Source organism: Uloborus diversus, chromosome 2 (assembly GCF_026930045.1).
Source record: "Uloborus diversus isolate 005 chromosome 2, Udiv.v.3.1, whole genome shotgun sequence".
NCBI classification, from domain to species: domain Eukaryota; kingdom Metazoa; phylum Arthropoda; class Arachnida; order Araneae; family Uloboridae; genus Uloborus; species Uloborus diversus.
The window spans coordinates 31,417,284-31,436,165 of record NC_072732.1 but is presented as its reverse complement, the minus strand read 5'-3'; the positions used below and the strand labels follow the sequence as shown (position 1 = coordinate 31,436,165).

Here is an 18,882-nt window from a genome sequence, read left to right as displayed (position 1 = left end):
GACTTTAATTAGAAAACTTTTCAGATACAACTTTTAAAATTTAATTCTAAATAAATCTACTATTTTACTTGTTAATTTTTTTAAGTCATGATCGTATTTTTTCTTAACATTTCGGCATAATCAATTTCACAAAGGAAAAAAAGATCAGAAAGGCAAGAATGTTTTTACTTCAAGGAATCTTGTCAGCTGGGCATCTTTTAAATTCTGCTCTGAAAGCAGGTACTCTACTGTCTGACTTGGGTATCGCTTCAAGAACTTCACTAGAGGACCTCGATAATGACTACCAGCCTCCATGAGCAAGTTCTTTTCCGTTTTCAGAACAACAGTTAAAAGAGGTTCAATAAATTTTGTGGAAGCAGCAGGTATCTAAAGAAATATAACATAACATAACTTAAGCTCCAAGATCATAACATTTCATGTTAAAAAACAAATCTATAAGACAATAAATATGCAATAAAAATTTTAGGTATACGAGGTGTGGCTATTAAATAACGAGACTATTACTATAAAACATTTTAAATTTATACCTATTTGGTTTTTATCACCTACAATATGCACCATACACCCCTCCTCTGTCCTTATAATGTTCCATGCGAGTTTTCCATTGTTCGAAACAGTGCTGGAAGTATTGTTCTGTGAACCCCTGCATGACGCTTTTTCTTTCACAGCTTCAACAAACTGGAATCTTGTTCCTTTTAATGCAAATTTGATCTTGGGGAACAGATAAAAGTCACATGGTGCCAGGTCAGGCGGATGGTCTAAAACTGGAATGTTGTACTTGGCTAGAAATGTCTTGACAATGTGCCAGTGCATTGTCTCGATGGAGAACTCACGACTTGTTCTTCCAGAATTCCGGTCGTCTTTTCCTTATTCTTTCACAAACTTGAGCAAGCACCTCATGGTAGTAATTTTGATTAATAGTTTGACCTTCAAGAACCCAGTGAAAGTACATAATCCCATGAATATCGAAAAAAACGATCATCATCGCATTGAATTTTGATTTGAGCATTCAAGCTTTTTTAGCTTTTGGTGAGGTTGAACACTTCCAATGCACGGATTGACGTTTTGTTTCAGGATTAAAGTGAAAAACCAAGATTCATCATATGTTATGACTCTTTTCAAGAAGTTCAGGTCAGTTGTAATGGCATCTGAAGTGTCAGTGCACAAACTTTTAAGAGTTCCTCTTGGTTCGATTGTGAGAATTTCAGGCACCACTTTCACGCATTCTTTTTTTACGTTCAAATTGTTACGTAAAATTTTCCTTACGCATTCTTTGTCAATTCCAACAGTTTCAGCAATTGCAGGAATTGTTAACCTACGATCGGATTGAACCAGATTATCGACCTTTTCGATATTTTCATCCGTTTTGGACGTCAAAGGGCGACCCAGATTGTCATCAACTCCGACGTCTTCTTAGCCATTTCGGACTCTTGAACCACTCAAAACTCGCTAACGTGATAGACACTCATCATCATAAACTTGCTTTAATAAACGATAAGTTTTAGTAGCGGTTTTACCAAGTTTCATGCTAAACTTTGTAGGGCTGAAAGAAGCATTTCAGACCTCGGAAAAATTTAGCAGAGTAGTAGTTTAAATAAACTCATGGCGAACAAAGTCCCGAAGAAAAATATCCTTTTATTTTAGCACGTTGAATGAGCTAATACTTCGACAATCTATTTGACTTACATTGAATCTAGTTCAACAGGAACATTAAAAATATATTATTACACTGAAACGAACAACATCTCGTCAAAAATGGCTAAGAACTTATTTCGAATTACTTTAGAATAGATGCATTTACACAAAATAAAACATTCTAAACTATTATGCCATTTTCATTTGAACTGGATAGGACAAAACGAACGTGCAGATAACACACACAACAAAAATAAGGGAGAGAGAGCGAGCTCTCAAACATGCAGCATTAAATACCGTGAAAACACATGGTGGAACAACCAACATTCGAAATTTCAATTGCTTATGCAAAATAACAAGCAAAGTTGAAATTCACGAAAACTTTTAAAAACATCTCACGGTTATCACATGCAGGAACTAACCAAAACCCAATCTAGTTCAGATGAATGAATCGCCCGAATGGCGTCACAATTGATTCAATGTTGTTTACATCGGAGCAATTTGTCTGAACATGATCTGCATGGGGCAAAAACGTATTTTAGAACAAATAACGGTGGGTTATTTCCTTTTTTTTAAATTTTACTTTATTTCTCTAAATGAAAATTTGACAAAAATACTAACAAACTTCACGACAATTTGTTGCTCGTCTACTACACTTATTTTTCCGGCAAAACGAAACAAACACCTCTTACGTTCACAATGGTCATGTCCAGACTGATTTCTCTACATATACGGGAGGTGTTGCACTCGAAAGAGAAGGCTTTAGGCTACACACAGGGTTCATACTCTATTTGGATGAAAAAATTCCATGACTTTTCCAGGACTTTTTTATGACTTCATGAAAATTTTCATGATCTTGTTACATGAAGAGAATAGTACTATTTAATATCAAACTTGCTAATTTTTTTTTTTGGAAATGAGCATTAGCAAAACTTCTATGTGAATGCCACTACTTGATTGAAGTGTAAAAAACTGAAGAATTCTTACCTGTTATCATCATATAAGTTTAAGTTAAGTAAAACTACAGTGAATGATGCTTAAATTTCGACTATTTTTTTATAAATCGGCAGAATGATAATGATTGGGGAAAAGGTTGAATAAATCATTACTAAGTTTCAATAAATTTGCTTCAAAAGTTGCCTTTTAGTGTCAACTTCACAATTTTTGTTTCTTTAAAATAAAGCCACATTCTTTAGTAAATTCATGTTTCTGAACCAGATATTTATTTAAAAAAAATAAATAAAACCATTTCATAATAAATAAATCTTTTGATTTAAACGTACTTGTTTACTTATTTGTACATTTTCAAATGCATATAAATTAATAGGTTCAGAAATTACAGAACATGTTTGAATAATGACACTGAACGTACCAGTGGGTCGCATGGATTAGTTTTGCGGGCCGTATATTGGGCACTACTGTTTTTGAGCATTAGAATTCCCCTATTTCTGTATTCTATCGCCTGACTAAAGGTTGTCCAAAACCTTCAACAAATTGAGATAACGTCTGATAAATTTTAAAATAAAGATTTAGGAGTGATGGAAACGAACTTGGATGCAATGTTTTTTGAGATCGTTCAATTTTCCAGTTTAAATAGCTTTCATGGTGCAATACTAAATCACTCAAGATTTCTAATACTCTTTTTAGCTACTGTTACTTTTTCCCAGAAAATTTTCTATGACTGAAAATAAATTTCCATGACTTAGACTAAAAATTTCAATTTTCCATGACTTTTCCAGGTCTGAAATTTGCTTATTTTTTTCCATGACTTTTCCAGGTCTGAAATTTGCTTATTTTTTTTCCATGACTTTCCAGGATTCCCATGACCCGTACGAACCCTGTACACAGCTGTCAGTCGTTTGCATTTGGCGCATGCATGGTTATTCCGTAGCAGCATCAGTCTCGTTATTTAATAACCACACTTCGTAGTGTGGCTCAGATTAATGGCGAATGATGGAAGAGTCAAAACACTGAATCAGTAGGAAATAGAGAAGTCTGTAAACATAAAATCAAGGCTTCAACAGTGTGCTCCCTATCAAAAAGTTTGGTGTGAATATTCTTCTGAAATTTATTTCTCATTGCAAACAAGCAACGACGCTTCAAGAAAAACTTGAATCTTCAAGACTTGTTTAAAGCTACTCATGCTTATCTTGTTTTCAACAGATTTTGAGGATTCTCCTAAGGCCGACTGCCAAGAATCTTGAGCTGAGCTGTACACTTCTCAATTACAAAACATTTTCATCAATATGCAAAATCAGAGCTATATAAAAGTGCTTTCATGTCATAGTACTGAAAAGACCTACAGGCATTCCAAAGAGATTTTCGGCCCATCATTAACAGTCCATCAACTGATCTACATACATACATAGGATGTATGGGGGGGAGGAGATAGGCTTACTAAGCTATTTTCTTAAAATACTACAAAATAACTTTAAAAGAAACTGAACCTACTAAGAGTATGCACTTCTATCTTGAATGTTATAATAGGAATTGCACCAGAGACGAAGATACTTTAGAAGATCTACTATGCGCTTGTCTTGCATGAGCACCCGAATATGTACAAAAGATCTATGGCCTTGGACAAGCTCAGTTTTGTTCTGGTTGAAAGAGGAAGAATTCTTAAATTGGCACAACACCAGTAATCGTTATTGGCAACACCTCTTCACTATTTTAACAAATGGAATCATTTGAGCCTCAACCAATCGCAGGTATTTCTATTCAAGACCAACTATAATACCACAAGAAACATACTTGTAGCCTTGAGCCTGACACACTATTTGTGGAACTAAAGATTACAGGTTTAGTATTTGATTGATTGTTGGGATAAAAGTAGGTACTGCTGGCACAATAGTACTTTGCGAGATAGTGCTCCAAAGTTTTGATTTGACACCAAAGGTCCATAAAAATGGAAGGAAGAAGGGCAAAAAAGGTTTGTAATTCAAGTCTAATTTTTTTATAAAAATAAAAAATTCTTGAGTTTATCAATACCACCATTTTTTTATGCAGTTTCATGTCACTTCGAAAAATCAATTACTTATTCATGGGCTTCTGTTCAGATGTCAATGTGTAACCTGTCTTCACTTCTGAGATCAGTGACGCCATCTTGTGCATCAAAAGTAACTGGGGAATGTGCGCCATCCTTCCTCATATGCCTATCTTACCCAGATTTACCCGACTGCATTTATGTAGAGATAAAGTTTGAGTTTGCCCAAGCCACTGAAAATACTTAACATCAAAGAAAAGCTGTTTTGTAGGATGTCCATAAGCTCACTTCGTTTAGCTAGAAAAAAGTATTGCTTGTAAAACTGAAACAAATTTTTTAGACTGAACATTTGAGAAGTTGACATGGGAAAGGGAAATGTCAGAAAGTGAAAATTTTTAAGGAATATAAAAACTATTAATATATTCTTCAATAAAAAGTTTGTTATGACATATAATTTTTATACCTTTGACTTTTTTATGCATCTGCTTTTTGGGAGAGGTAAGTTCATATGGTTTTTTTTTAGACTTACTCTTTTTCCCAGGTCAATGCCTCAATTACATTTCCACACTAAAGCATTCACTAATTTTCATTGCTCATTTTTGAAATTATTCAAAATTTGAACAATCAAAATAGATCAATATGATCAAGATCATACAATGAACAAAACTGAAACAGAACACTAATTTTCAAACTATAAATTTTTACCTGGTGGAAAATATCAATAATGCCCGAACAAATTTTAACTTCTGTAGCAACAGCTGTTTTCCAATCACTTGATTTTACTGTAGCCTCGGCAACTTCTAGACATTTGTTCAAGTGTGTAAGAAGTTGATCACATAGTTTGTCATTGAAGATTTTACGAAACAATAGGGTCAAGTAGCTTAGATGCTGAATTACTGGAATGCTGAGTGATCTGTAATCGCCAAGTTTTAACAATAGAGGGCGTATCGTAGTATGAACCTAAAAGTAAAAGTTCATATTATGCACATTTTATATAACACTACAGTTTATTTTATCATTATATTTACTTAATTGTGAGAATTTAGCTAAACCAATTCAGTATATAAACCTGACAAAAATTTTCAGACTAGTGTTACAAAAGTAAAAACTTCCACAAAATTTGAGCCATTTGAAACCATTTTCCACAAAAATGAGTTTCCACAAAAATATAAAAATTTCCTGACATGATTCAAGAGCTGCAAATTTGAATGATTCATATACTAAGAAAAATCAAATCTTGGGGAAAAAAAAAAAAAAACTACTTTTCAACAATAAAAAATATACTAAGAAAAATTAAATCTTGATTAAAAACAAAACTACTTTTCAACAATAAAAATAAGTCGCTAGGTGAAAATTTCATTTAACCCTTCAAGCGGCCGTGATGTAAAATTCCTTCACCCAGCGATGTATCGAAGAGCGGCCGTGTCGAAAAATTTGGCCTTGAATATTCTGCTCCGAGAACGGCTGCGGCGTAAAATTCTATGGAAGAATATTCATGGTGAAATTTTTCGACACGGCCGCTCTTCGATACATCGCGGGGTGAAGGAATTTTACATCACGGCCGCTTGAAGGGTTAAATTATTACTTTAAAACATATTTGCATAGGCTCAACATTGATATCAAGACTATATGGAAATAAAAATTCAGTTCTACAACCAGATAAGTTGGAGGTGCTAAAGCATTTCTATAGCTGCCAACACTAAAAGGTGAAAAATTAGGGAGACTAAATAAATTTAGCAAAAAGAGTTCAGTATAAAAGAGATTTTTGAAGTATAAGTAGAAATTTCCTAAAAAACTAAAGCCTTTTGAGACGCAAAGTTCTGTGTTTAAAAATTCAGCAGGACATGAATTTGGGAAACTGAAATAATTATTTTTACTTTTTTCAAGTAAAACAACACTAACTTTTGGGTTATATGTATGTTTTTAAAGCATTAGTTTTTGTTTTCTTACAAGTGATAATAAACAATACTTGCAGCAGGTAATAATGCAAGTTCAGAAAAAAAATCGGGAACTTTTTACCTCATTTTTCAAAAAAAAGTTTTAAAAAACTTGAAAATGAAATAAACACATTTTTAAAATGATTGGCAATATACAATTTTTATACTCATGAAAATATTTTCTTTTTGTGACAGCGATAGTCCAATCCCCCCCCCACCCCAGGTATTTTCCCCCCCAAAAACATAACTGAAAAATTTTTTTTTGGGAGAATTTGTTTTTATGAAAATTTGTGAGGTATTTACTGCATTAGGGAGTTTGGCAGAAGGCACCACGTTTCAAAAGTCTCCCAAACGAATTAGGAGAATTGGCAGCCATGCATTTCTATTTTCTTGATAAAAAACTAAAGTTTAAAAATATGCTAACAATGTTAAAAAAAAACACAAATTTACAAAACGTGACAGACTTGTGTATCACGGATACTAGGAACTGCTTTTTCAATATAAAAAGATCTGAGCTTTTTATATGAAAAAGATCTATAAGCTCACACAAAGTCAAAACCCTGATCTTTTGTTGTGTATCTTTAAATCCACAATCTTGCGTCTTTTAACATTTAAAAAGGAGTGCCTAATAACCAAAACTTGCAAGCATTTTTTTTTTTTTTTTGTAAATTTGTACTTTTAACATTGTTTATCATATTTTTACTTTTTAGCCAAGGCATTTAGTTATTTCTAATTTCTCTTCTATTGTACACTCAACAACATTTTGAGAGAAACCAATATCTTTAATGCACATCCATAAAGTATGTCCCGCTTTGAGGAAGGAGGGGGTTTGTGAGGTTGTGACAAAGAGGATGGGATTGTTGAAACAATGTTAAACTTGGTTTTTGTTTCGCTCCACCAGATCGCGCCACCATTCAATCTGTACATATTTCTTATCCCTCTAATAAAAATTCACTCCTGTTATTGACACCAAACTAGCATGTTGTGTCTGTCACTCTGCTTTAGATAAATAATCTTGACAGGTTATGGGTCTTCGCACGAGCTTACAACTGCGTGTAAGAAATCTTTAAAGTTGCTCATGATATAAGAGAAGCAATATTTCTTTTCTACTTACGAGGCAACGATCGTCGCGGGAAGTTTTTTCGCCATTTCGTAGTTCGGCGGGAAGACAGCGTTAGTACGCCGCCATCTTGGAAGAATGGATTTCAGCCGCCAGATCAAGCCTCTTTCCGGTGAAGCAGATTGGCCGATGTGGAAACGGAAAATACGTGATCTGCTAGATTATCATGAAGGTGCAACTGAAGTTATAGATGGAAAATTGAAAAAACCAGAAGCCATTACTGCCACGGCACAGGAGTCAGAGAGGAAGCAGTATAAAGAACGCTGCGATTTATATCGAAAAGCGAACAGTTACGCTAAATCTATGATCGCAAGCACGGTAACCGATGTTGTATATCAGAAGATTATGGATAAAGAAACAGCTTATGAAGCTTGGGAGTCCTTAAAACAACAGTTTGAAGCCAGTTCAAAAGACCAGTTGTTTAAGATATGCAGAGTTTTTTGCTTTCAGTTGGATCCAAGGTGATGATGTTTCTACACATATAGCAAAATTAAGAAGTCTCTGGAATGAACTAAATAACGGCCTTGAAGCTAGAAACGAGAGTAAGTTGCCTGATTTAATGCTAGTCTGTAAAATCTTGCATATTTTGCCAAGTCAGTTTCAAACTTTTCGATCTAGTTGGATGCTATTAGCAAAAGATGACAACAAATCTTTTGAAGAATTAACAGTACAGTTATGCATGTTTGAAAGAAATTTTACAAAAGCTGAAGATAGCAAAGTAGTTCAGGAAGCATTAGTAGCAGCAAAGCCTAGTAAGTTTAAAACAAGAAAAGGAGATTTCTGCAATTACTGTAAACGCAGGGGCCACTGGGTAAAGGACTGCAGAAAATGGATTTCTGACGGAAAACCTGCAAAGAACCAATCCAAAGATCCAGTATCGGCAAACATAGCACTGATGTCCGTTTGTGAGGAAGCCTGTGCAGCAGAGACTAGTTCAACAGCATACTGGATTGACAATGGAGCAACTAGACATGTCACAAACTGTTCCAGGTACTTTATTGATTTTATGAAATTTAATAATCCTTGTGGTATTAGAGCTGCTGGAAATGAAACATTAGAAGCACTAGGGAAAGGTACTATCAAGATAAAAACTACAGTAAATGGAAAATGTCAAGAAGTTTTTCTAAAAGATGTGTGGTACGTTCCACAAGTTAGTCGGAATTTATTTTCTGTACTCGCTGCACAAGACAGAAATCAGGAAAGTACATTTTTGTCTACCCCCACAGAGTGCTGGTTAAAACTCCACAAAGAAGTAGTGCTTTATGGATCTCGGCGCATCAATGGTTCTTTATTCAAAGCAGATAATTGAGCCCATCTTACCTGAAAAGGCGATAGAAGTGCATACTGCTGAAGTGGACAGCTCCTTATTACAGCTATATCACGAGAGATGGGGTCACCAAGACAAGCGTCATGTTAGAAGCATTCTCGAAAAAGAATTAGGCATTAGTGTAAACCTAGACAAAGAACTTTGCGAGCCTTGTGTTTATGGCAAAGCACACAGATTATCCTTTGGCACTAGAAAAAAGGTCTCTGAGCCAGGTGAGCTTATTACGGCTGATGTTTGTGGACCTTTTGAAGAGTCGTTTCAGAAGAAAAGGATAATCTGTGTGCTTTGCCATAAACACAAGGCTCGCAAAGTTCTTTGTCTAGGTTTACACTAATGCCTAATTCTTTTTCGAGAATGCTTCTAACATGACGCTTGTCTTGGTGACCCCATCACCAAGAAGGTTTCACTCAACGTCAAGGAGTTGATTACAACGAAACGTTTAGCCCTGTAGCAAAGTTGGCAACAATACGTGCAGTACTAAGCATGGCAGCTGAAGAGAAAATGCATTTGACACAATTTGATGTTTCAACAGCATTTTTGTATGGAAACCTAGAAGAAACAATTTTTATGCAGCAACCAGAAGGTTTTGAAGACGGCACAGAGAAAGTCTGCAAACTTAAGCATAGCTTGTACGGCCTGAAACAATCACCACGTTGCTGGAATAAATGTTTCGGACAGTTCCTTACAGATCTGAACTTCAAAGCAAGCGAAGCTGACCCATGCTTGTACATCAGGGAAAGCAAGAAGGGCAAATTGCTCATAGTTTTATATGTAGATGATGGCCTAGTTGCAGCAACTAACCAAGAAGATGCTGAAACATTCTTACGAAAATTAAAAGAAAAATTCAAGATCTCAGAGGGAGAAGTGTCCTGCTTTTTAGGCCTGGAGATCAATCGCAATAATGACCATTCAATTACGGTTAGTCAGAAGGGATACACAAGAAGAATCCTTCAGCGTTTCGGATTTGAAAATTGCAAACCTGTCGCTACACCAATGTTGAAAGACTCTGGATTACAAGAATCTAGTACAATGATTGATTTTCCATACAGACAGGCTGTTGGTGCTCTAATGTACCTCATGGTAGGAACCAGGCCAGATTTAGCCTACAGTGTAGGATTTCTGTCAAGATCCCTTGAAAACCCATCTGCAGAAGATATAGTAAGAGTAAAAAGAGTGTTTCGCTACTTAGTTGCTACAGTAAACTATGGAATTACATATCGTGAAACTGTTAAGAAGGGCGTGCTTCTGTGTTATAGTGACTCAGACTATGGAGGATGCACTGTAACAGGCAAATCAACTTCCGGATATGTAATGATTTATGCTGGAGGAGCTATCTCTTGGCGTAGTCAAAGACAAGCCGTTGTTGCTACCTCAACCACTGAAGCTGAAATAATAGCAGCATCAGAAGCAGCCAAAGAAGTGATTTGGCTCCGCAGACTCTTCCAAGGTATTGTCAACCTAAGGGAAGTGCCAACACTTCAAGTGGACAATAGTGCAGCTGTAAAGCTTTCACACAACCCAGAGTACCATCGACGGACAAAACACATTGAAATAAGACATTTCTTTGTACGGGAAAAGGTCCTTGAAGGAAAGCTAAATGTTCAACAGGTGTCGACTGAAAAGCAAGTGTCAGATAAACTAGATGTGACATGGCATTTTGTAACAACAATATGTTTATGAAAAAGTGTGATAAGTGATAAGTAGAGAGGGCAAGGTGAAGTGCGACACTTTGACAAAGGGAGGGAGGCGGTCAAACTTGTTTAAAAAAGTGACAACATTTACAGACAGCCCATAAGGAAAAAATATTTTTTGAATAATACAGCACAGTATGCATTTCACTTTTTGATATGTTAATATTTATGATTGAATAACTCCACTATAAATATTTCTTACCATATCAATATCAATTTCATATTTTGATATGATATCCTTAATACATAAATAGCCCACTTCCTGTAACTCTGGCACATTAGAACTTAGAGCTTTATATAAAAGCTGGAAAATATCATTCCTCTTATCTGGCATGTAGCAGCAAGCTGAAAGGAGTCTCAGCATAGCTTTGCGGATGGGTATCAGATTGGTGAGTGATTTGTAACAAGGCAGTTTCAATAGCGCTGCGTCATCATGCTCAGACAGCATCATCAGCTCATCAAAAAACTGTTTATGATCAGCAATGTTTAAATCTAAAAATAAATCAGTTACTTAGCAAAGAAAAAATATGTTAAACGAGCAGTGGCACACACAGGAAATTTTCAAGAAAAGGTTGGGGGTCGACAGTTGACAAATCTATCATACCCCAATACATTCCCTAACATTCTTTGGATATTATCAATTATCAGGAGCAAAGAACAAAAAATTATTGAATAAATCAATTAGCATTAGGTAAAAATATCAATATCACCGTAAGGTACACTGAACATTAATGAGCATCTTTGAGTTTGTACTTAACAGCAAGCTATCCATATTTATTAGAATGAAAGAGCATCAAAAATTAAGAAAAGTAAAAGTGACAAGTTTGAAGGTTTCAAAGAACGAATGCAGACAATACTTTTCTTTAAAAGACTGGAAAAGAAAGTTATTTATAGGTTGTTACTTTATTTTTAATTTTAGGATGCTAACATGCCAATTTAACCAATACAAAACGCTGAAAACATTTTTCAATAAATTATACCTCTGACTTTTTGAAACTTTTGTTTTAACCATGTCACCTTTGAATATTTCTTAAAAATTTATGTCTGCTCGGTTCTATTTGTTTTTATGGCATAAGAGCCTTAATAGGCTATAACTGAACAAAATCAAAATACTGCTGCACATTATTTTATTAAGTTGAATTTTAAAAAAATGTCGAATTAAAAAATAGGGTAAAGATTAAGTTTTTTTCTTTTAAGTTTTACTCAAATAAAGTTTTTTCTATGATGATATTAGTACAAAAAAGTATTAGTTTAATTTTTTGAAAATATACCATAAGAAAAAAGACGAGGCTCTAAAGTAATGCAAAATGTATTGCCATCCAGTAATCCAATTTGACAGAGAACCGGCTGATGACGAAGAATATGTTTTCTAAGAGGCACATAATCAGCAAGTAAATCTTTGTGAGGTTCAATAATTTGAGTAATAGTGGTATTTCCAACTTCTGCAATCACTTTCAATGAATGCATTGCCTATATAAAAGAGCAGAAGAGAATCAGCTTAAATGCTTTAATCCAATAAAATAATTCAATAAAAACATATACTTGCATATAATTTGACACTGAGTGTTAGGTTGTTTTCAAAATAATTGATCAAAACAATCAAAAATCTCAAAATAATCTGAGTCGGTGAAAAGAAAAACAGCATTATTTTTTAATTTTGAGAAAGATTAGAAAAATTACTTGAATGACGTATGTTTAAATAAACTGGGGAAAAAGAAAAAACACTGCATATATAAATGTCATGTTTATATTGATTACAAAAATAAATTATACAAAAAAAAAATCCGTGAAACTGTCAGCTGAAATTCAGAACTCTTTATACATTATATGTTACATATTATTAGTATTCCTTGAAAATTACCTCAAACATATCTTCAAAATATGTACTCTAGACTGTCACCTTAATTCAGTTTAAACCGATGATACCAATTTTAAAAGTAATTTAAACAGTTCCTTCACCGACAATTTCTTAGTCCTGATTACAAACTTTGCTTATTAGTTTAACAATTACAATAACAAATTTGTGTATAACGAGTTTGAATTCATCTTTAATTAACTAAAGGGCATATGACTTTTTTTTTTTTGTAGTTATATCTGATACACTACGTCCAACGTATCATATGCTAATTTTCAACTGTGCATAAATCAAAAACAAGGCAATTGATAATTAGATCTCCATCATTTTATATCGCGTCTTAATTATAAAGCAACCAGGTAACATTTTTCCCCTGGGGGGAGGGGGGAGGAAGACTACTGTGCCAAAGGTAATTGATAGTTATGTATGACATTTAAAATAGAAAAAATATGTTTTTAATCAAACTGCTATTCTAAATTATTAACCTCCAATTAATAAAAAAACTATTTAGAATCAAAGCTACAAAGCTACATAAACTGATAGAAATTATTTAAAGTTACACAGAAAGCTACCGAGAGTGATTTAAAATGCTGGACATAATGTAAATATTGTACTTAAAAAAATCATTACAGAACCATTTTACACACCTGCTCTCTCACGCAATTATTTGGCTGAGTTAACTGTCGGACAAGTTCTTGAACTAATTCACTAATGGCTTTTTTCTGGACCTCAACTAATGTCAAATCATTAGTTTTACAAGGTTTGCAATAATTCTTCAACATCAATTCTAAATTGTTTCTGAAAGAAAATAAGGAGGCTTCAAATCTTCAGTTAGCATATGTGCAATCAAATAAATAAAACCAGTTCACAAAAAATACTATCAGAATATTTGATAACAAAATTTACCAAGTTAGAGAAAAAAAATGGCTAGGATTTCCTTACTAAACTATACATTTTAAAACATTTTCTCTGGCATAAAATTTACTCTTGAGGGTTTTAGCTTTTGTTAATTTCCTTAAAAAGTCCCACATTTCTTTCCAATATTGTAAAATATGAGGATGGATTATTATGAAAATGCTTCTGGCTTCATAATGCTTGACCAAATGATTTACACACTGACATTATAGACAATTTTTGTCATTGAAATCAGCAGATTAAGATGGCAGCACACATTAGTCATGGTCTTGATACTAAACACTCATTTGAATTTGAATTGAAATGACTAATTGTCAGGTCATAGCGTAACAACAGTTTAAAGTCATTTATAAGAAGAGTTTATGTTTTTGTTCTCCAATACAACTATGACAGTTTTTTAGGTCATGAGAGCTCTTCATTTTAACTGACTAAATATTACATTAATTATTATCTGTAAACACGTGCCAAATCATGTAAATGTTTAAAGGAAAAATTAACAAGACAATTTGAAATAAATTATATGTGCACATAAACAAGGTTTCTATTAGCCTCGCAGTTTTTATCAGATTGTGGAACAGAAAATTATCAATCTTGTAGCAGTCTCTCCTTTGCAACATCGGGTCAATTATCACTATGTCACTAACCCCCCCCCCCCCCCCCCCCCCCTGCAACATATACTGAACTGAATTCAAATTTTATACTTTATCATACTAAAATTACTTTGTTATTACTTTATTTTTTGAAAAAAAAAAATATCCAATTTAGAATCTAGAGTTATATTTATTATTTTTCTGAATGAAATATTTTATAATTGTTAATAATAAAAAAGTGTATTACTAGTGCGTACTTTCATATCTGCACTTTTATTTACAATTTCAAAACAAAATGATCAGTTTTTTTTTACTTAGCCATATCTACTGCTCCACTGGAAACTTCTCCAGTCAGATCCATCATTACAAAAAGCAAAGCTTTAAGAAAAGAGTACATATGGGAATAAATCCATCTGGGGTGACATTTTTCCAACAATGTTTTTATAGCAAAGCACCTGAAAATACAGAACGTATGAGCAACTGATCTCATATGAAATATAACTTGTTATTGGCAAAAAGTAATAAAATTTAGTTTTGGAATACTGTAAAGTTAATATTTCCAAAAATTGTTCTTTATTTTTTAATCAAGACATTTTATTTACAAAAAGATAAGATTCAAAGTTAACTACATTGACAAGAACTTAATCTGTTTTTATCACAAATTACACACCAAACGATTGTAGACGCAAGTGTTGCAAATTTATGAACACGTTCGCGTATGATTCGTTGCCTCTCCGAGAAGAACTGAAATGTGGCTCATACAGTCGCAGATATAGTTTTAAGTTTTTATGATACTCAACTGGATTTTTTTAAAAAGGATACCAATCTGTTTGGCTATGAAGTATTAAAAGTTATAAATTGCTACTTTTCACGAATGTGCAGTGAGATATTGCTTTAAATGGTCATATTTCATCAAATTTTTGAAATTTTAATTTCAAACTTTAGTATAATGATTCTCTTGCTAGCTGCCAAGCTTTCTGAAAATTTGATAAGCCAGGACGGAAAACTGTTTTATGAGCTAAAAACATGCAAGCAAAATTAATATTTTAAAAGAAATGCTTATGCCTTTGCGAATATATGTGATACTTTCATGAAAATCTTACATAGTAAGTCAACTAATTACTGAAATTTACAGCTCATTCCATGCTATTTACAATGATGGATGATAAAAAAAATAACTTTGGTTTCTTCAATTTTTTGCTAGTTCTCTAAATGTTTGGGTGATATAATTTTTATTGAAACTTGCCAGCTGAAGCATACCTTTTGTATGACAAAAGTTACAGAACATTTGATCTTATTCTCGAGAGAAATTTGTAAACACATGAATTTCTGCACATAGTGCAGTTTTTTTTTGACCACCATTGTATATGTATATAACAAGAAAACATAAGAGTAAAAAATTTTTACAGGTATTTACTTACATTAGTTTTCTACATAAATTTAAATATTTTTATTTGTTTTTTGAATTTATTTGAAGATCTATACTTCATTGGTTTATATAATCTGAAGTCTGGAAACTTAATGTGATTTTTGAAAAATATTTGTATAAGTTGTTAGAAAGTGTTTTTAAAAGGGGGGCGGGGTATATAGAAAACATTCTTACCCTCCAAGTTTTGCATACCAAGCTCTATCATAACAAAGAGCACACATTTTTTCAGCTAAATATTCTATTATTGGCAATGAACAAGCCTGAAATGAAAATTGAATCAGGTTTCAAAAAATGGTAAAATGTAACACATGACATCAATGAAAATGTATGTACCCACTATATTGTAGGTAACTTATGCAAATAATATCAAAATTAACCATTACGAAGAAAAAGAAAACTATTTTAACTTTAGAGAAACTTTGTTTCAGATATAGTAAAACAGATGGTGGCAAAGAAGACTACTTATAAACCATGATACTACGTTATTTTTCTGAACTGCATGGAAACATGGATATATTTTGATTTTTATCTACAATTACTTTCACTTATTATAAAAAGTTCATTTCTCAGGGGGAATTTTGGTTAACCGTGGCCAGTTTCAAGACACATTTACATACCATTACCATACATTTCTGAATTATATATGTTTAGACATTTTTGATACAATTTAATTTAAAATATATTTATACAAACACATCACTATGTTTCAGGATCTTACTTATAATGCAAAATATTCATTTAATAAAGCAATATTTTCTCAAACAATCAAATACAATACATTCTCGCCCAAAAGGATTCTCAAAAAAAAAAAAAAAAAAGCCACGAAGTTTAACTTATTATGCATTCCTTTTTAAAAGGAAATTTTGTAGAGATATTACTGAACTATGACTAATAAAGCCAAGATGTTTTGTACTTGGGTTTGATGGATATGTCTCATTCTGCACAACAATGCTATGAAGAATGTAAGAGGGCTCCCCCCCCCCCCAATTCGTTTTGTTTCTTGTGCAAATCACCTCTTTATCTCCGCACTAAAATTACAGAAATCTCCTGACCATTCTAGTTTGGCATCCGTTTAATTGTTTATTGAAAACAATTTTCCTATTTAACATAATTTTTCAGTACCTTATAAATTGATATATTAATCATCCTCTAACAAGATAAGGAACATACTCTCTGCTTTGAATGAAGAATAGTTTGTGCTGTTTCTATGCAGATGACCATCGCTAAGTTGCCTGGCTTGCATAATTCTTTTTCTTCATGACCCATAACGGCTGCAGTTGCATCGACCAAAACCAAAGGATCCATCCCCTGTGGTTTCACTTGTCTCTGACTGCTTACAAAGGGCCCAGCTTGTTGGCTGATAGCCACAAAAGTATAATGTCTTACTAGAGCAATCATGAATGGGACAACAACAGGTCGAAGTTCTTTAATAGCAGCAGCAACTGTAAAGAGACAAATGGATTCAATTCTTCATAATTTACACAAATAAAATAAAAATAAATACTAGCTGCATTGCCTGGCTTCGCACGGTCTACCTCGAAAATAAGTCATGTCAAGTGACGCATGTTCAACAATCGGGCTTCAATTAGAGAAAAAAAAATACTGTAACATTTCCCGTCAGAATAATCATTCTCAAAGAAAGAAAATGGCAAATCAGAAGTTCCTGAAAAATTAAACGCAACCTTCCATAAACACAACTAAAATCCTTAAAAAAAAAAAAAGATGAATCTCCCTCCCCCCTGCCCCAAATAATGAAAGGGTAAAATTTTTACCTCGAAACAAAAATAACATTTTATTTAGTCACAACAGAGAAAAAAAAAGTTGCAACCTTCTGAACGTTAATTTAAAATAAGATTGCGCAAAAAATAATTTTCCGGTTTAAAATTTCTGTTCCATTAGGCACAGCAGTGCTTTTTAATTTTTTCCCGGTGATCTTACGGCCTTTTTTTTTTTGAAATTCGAAGGAAATGAAGGAAATCTCTGGGTGTTTTTCACGAGCTTTTGAATGGCGGAGAAATCGAGCTGATCGGATAAGTATTTCGAGTAGAAAGAGCCATTTTATGCCATTTTCGGGCTTCAAAATTACAATTTTAATGGTTTGGTTCTTTTATAGCATTAAAAAAACCCCTATGTTCCTTCTCGGGTGCCCAAGGACCTAATTTGGTCGAGATCCGGCGCAAACTGTGGATTTGGATAAAGAACATACACATACATTCATACATATTCTGTTTTATTTTTATAGATTATCATTTCTTCAAAACTATATTTAAAATTAGTAGGGTGACGTGAAAGTCCGCCTGCAGATGACATAATGTTGTTTAGGTCAAACAAAAAGCAAAGTGTATCAAAACATTTTAAATTTCAATTTAAAAGCTACCAGCCACAATAAAGGTATTTTTGTGGAAGTTGATAAAAGCTTTCATCATATAATTTGAATTCTTAATCATTAAAGTACACAGTAGAAATTCTTAAAACACTAAATCTTTTTAAGTTTAGAATGTCAAAAAAAAAAAAAAAAAACCAGTTAACTGTTCAGTTTTTTCAGGTTTTAAAATAAAATTAATGGTGCAATGATAAATGAAATTGAAACACCTAACAAATGTTACTGATGATGGAACTTAAAAATAATAATCAGGTACAAAAAGTTAACAATTGTAAACACCTAAAAATGATACATCAACTGTAAATAAAATGCTGTCTATTTGAAATTGAAATATTCAACTAAACTGCTCTCACCGAACATCCCTGTCAGTGCCATTTCGTGAATTTTTCGCGACTCCGCATCTGGACAGAGATAATATGGGCCTTGCTGTGGTGGTATTACACCTGTTGTAAAACTAAAAACAGAAAAATAAAGCACCTCACAATTTAGTACATTGATTTTGCAGTAATATTTACACAAATAAATATTTGAAGCAAAAATTAGAACAAGATATATTGTGACATCCCACTGTCTTTGTCATGCCTTGGCCAAAAAATACCCAACTTTTTATAACAGATTTTCAAAATTCTAAATTATCTTTTGTTTTAAAACATTCTTTTAGAGATAGAGAATATAATTCACATAACACAACAAAAACACATAAAATGTTCCAAAGAAGTTGGTTAAATTTTGGGAGGATATAAAAATGCATTAATTAAGAACATGGTTTTAATGCAGCCATAGTAATTCAATTATGATAAAACAAATTGAAAATGTTTTGGCACATGAAAGATTTAATATTAAAAAAAAAAAAAGAAATGACAAATTAAATAATTTTAAAAATATTTTTAACAATATCACACAGTAAAGTTAAGGTGATTTAGGGTCTTCAAACCTTATAAGGAAACAGATTGCTAGGCGAACAGTAACTGTAGAATATCATGATACCTTGTAGTTAACAAATTAAAAAAAAAAAAC

The 18,882-nt window shown here is 33.0% G+C and overlaps 1 protein-coding gene across 1 annotated transcript in view; it reads right to left on the bottom strand.

The window, feature by feature from the left end:
• The window catches only part of LOC129235164 (transformation/transcription domain-associated protein-like), a 140,060-nt gene that overhangs the window by 83,140 nt on the left and 38,038 nt on the right, over positions 1-18,882 (bottom strand). Inside the window, exons 26-34 of the mRNA XM_054868854.1 lie at positions 18,219-18,319; positions 16,653-16,924; positions 15,657-15,742; positions 14,368-14,508; positions 13,196-13,346; positions 11,965-12,163; positions 10,896-11,185; positions 5,324-5,578; positions 169-366 (exon numbers count right to left, since the gene is read on the bottom strand). Of these exons, the coding sequence (XP_054724829.1) occupies positions 169-366; positions 5,324-5,578; positions 10,896-11,185; positions 11,965-12,163; positions 13,196-13,346; positions 14,368-14,508; positions 15,657-15,742; positions 16,653-16,924; positions 18,219-18,319 (1,693 nt within the window). The remainder of the gene's footprint in view (positions 1-168; positions 367-5,323; positions 5,579-10,895; positions 11,186-11,964; positions 12,164-13,195; positions 13,347-14,367; positions 14,509-15,656; positions 15,743-16,652; positions 16,925-18,218; positions 18,320-18,882) is intronic.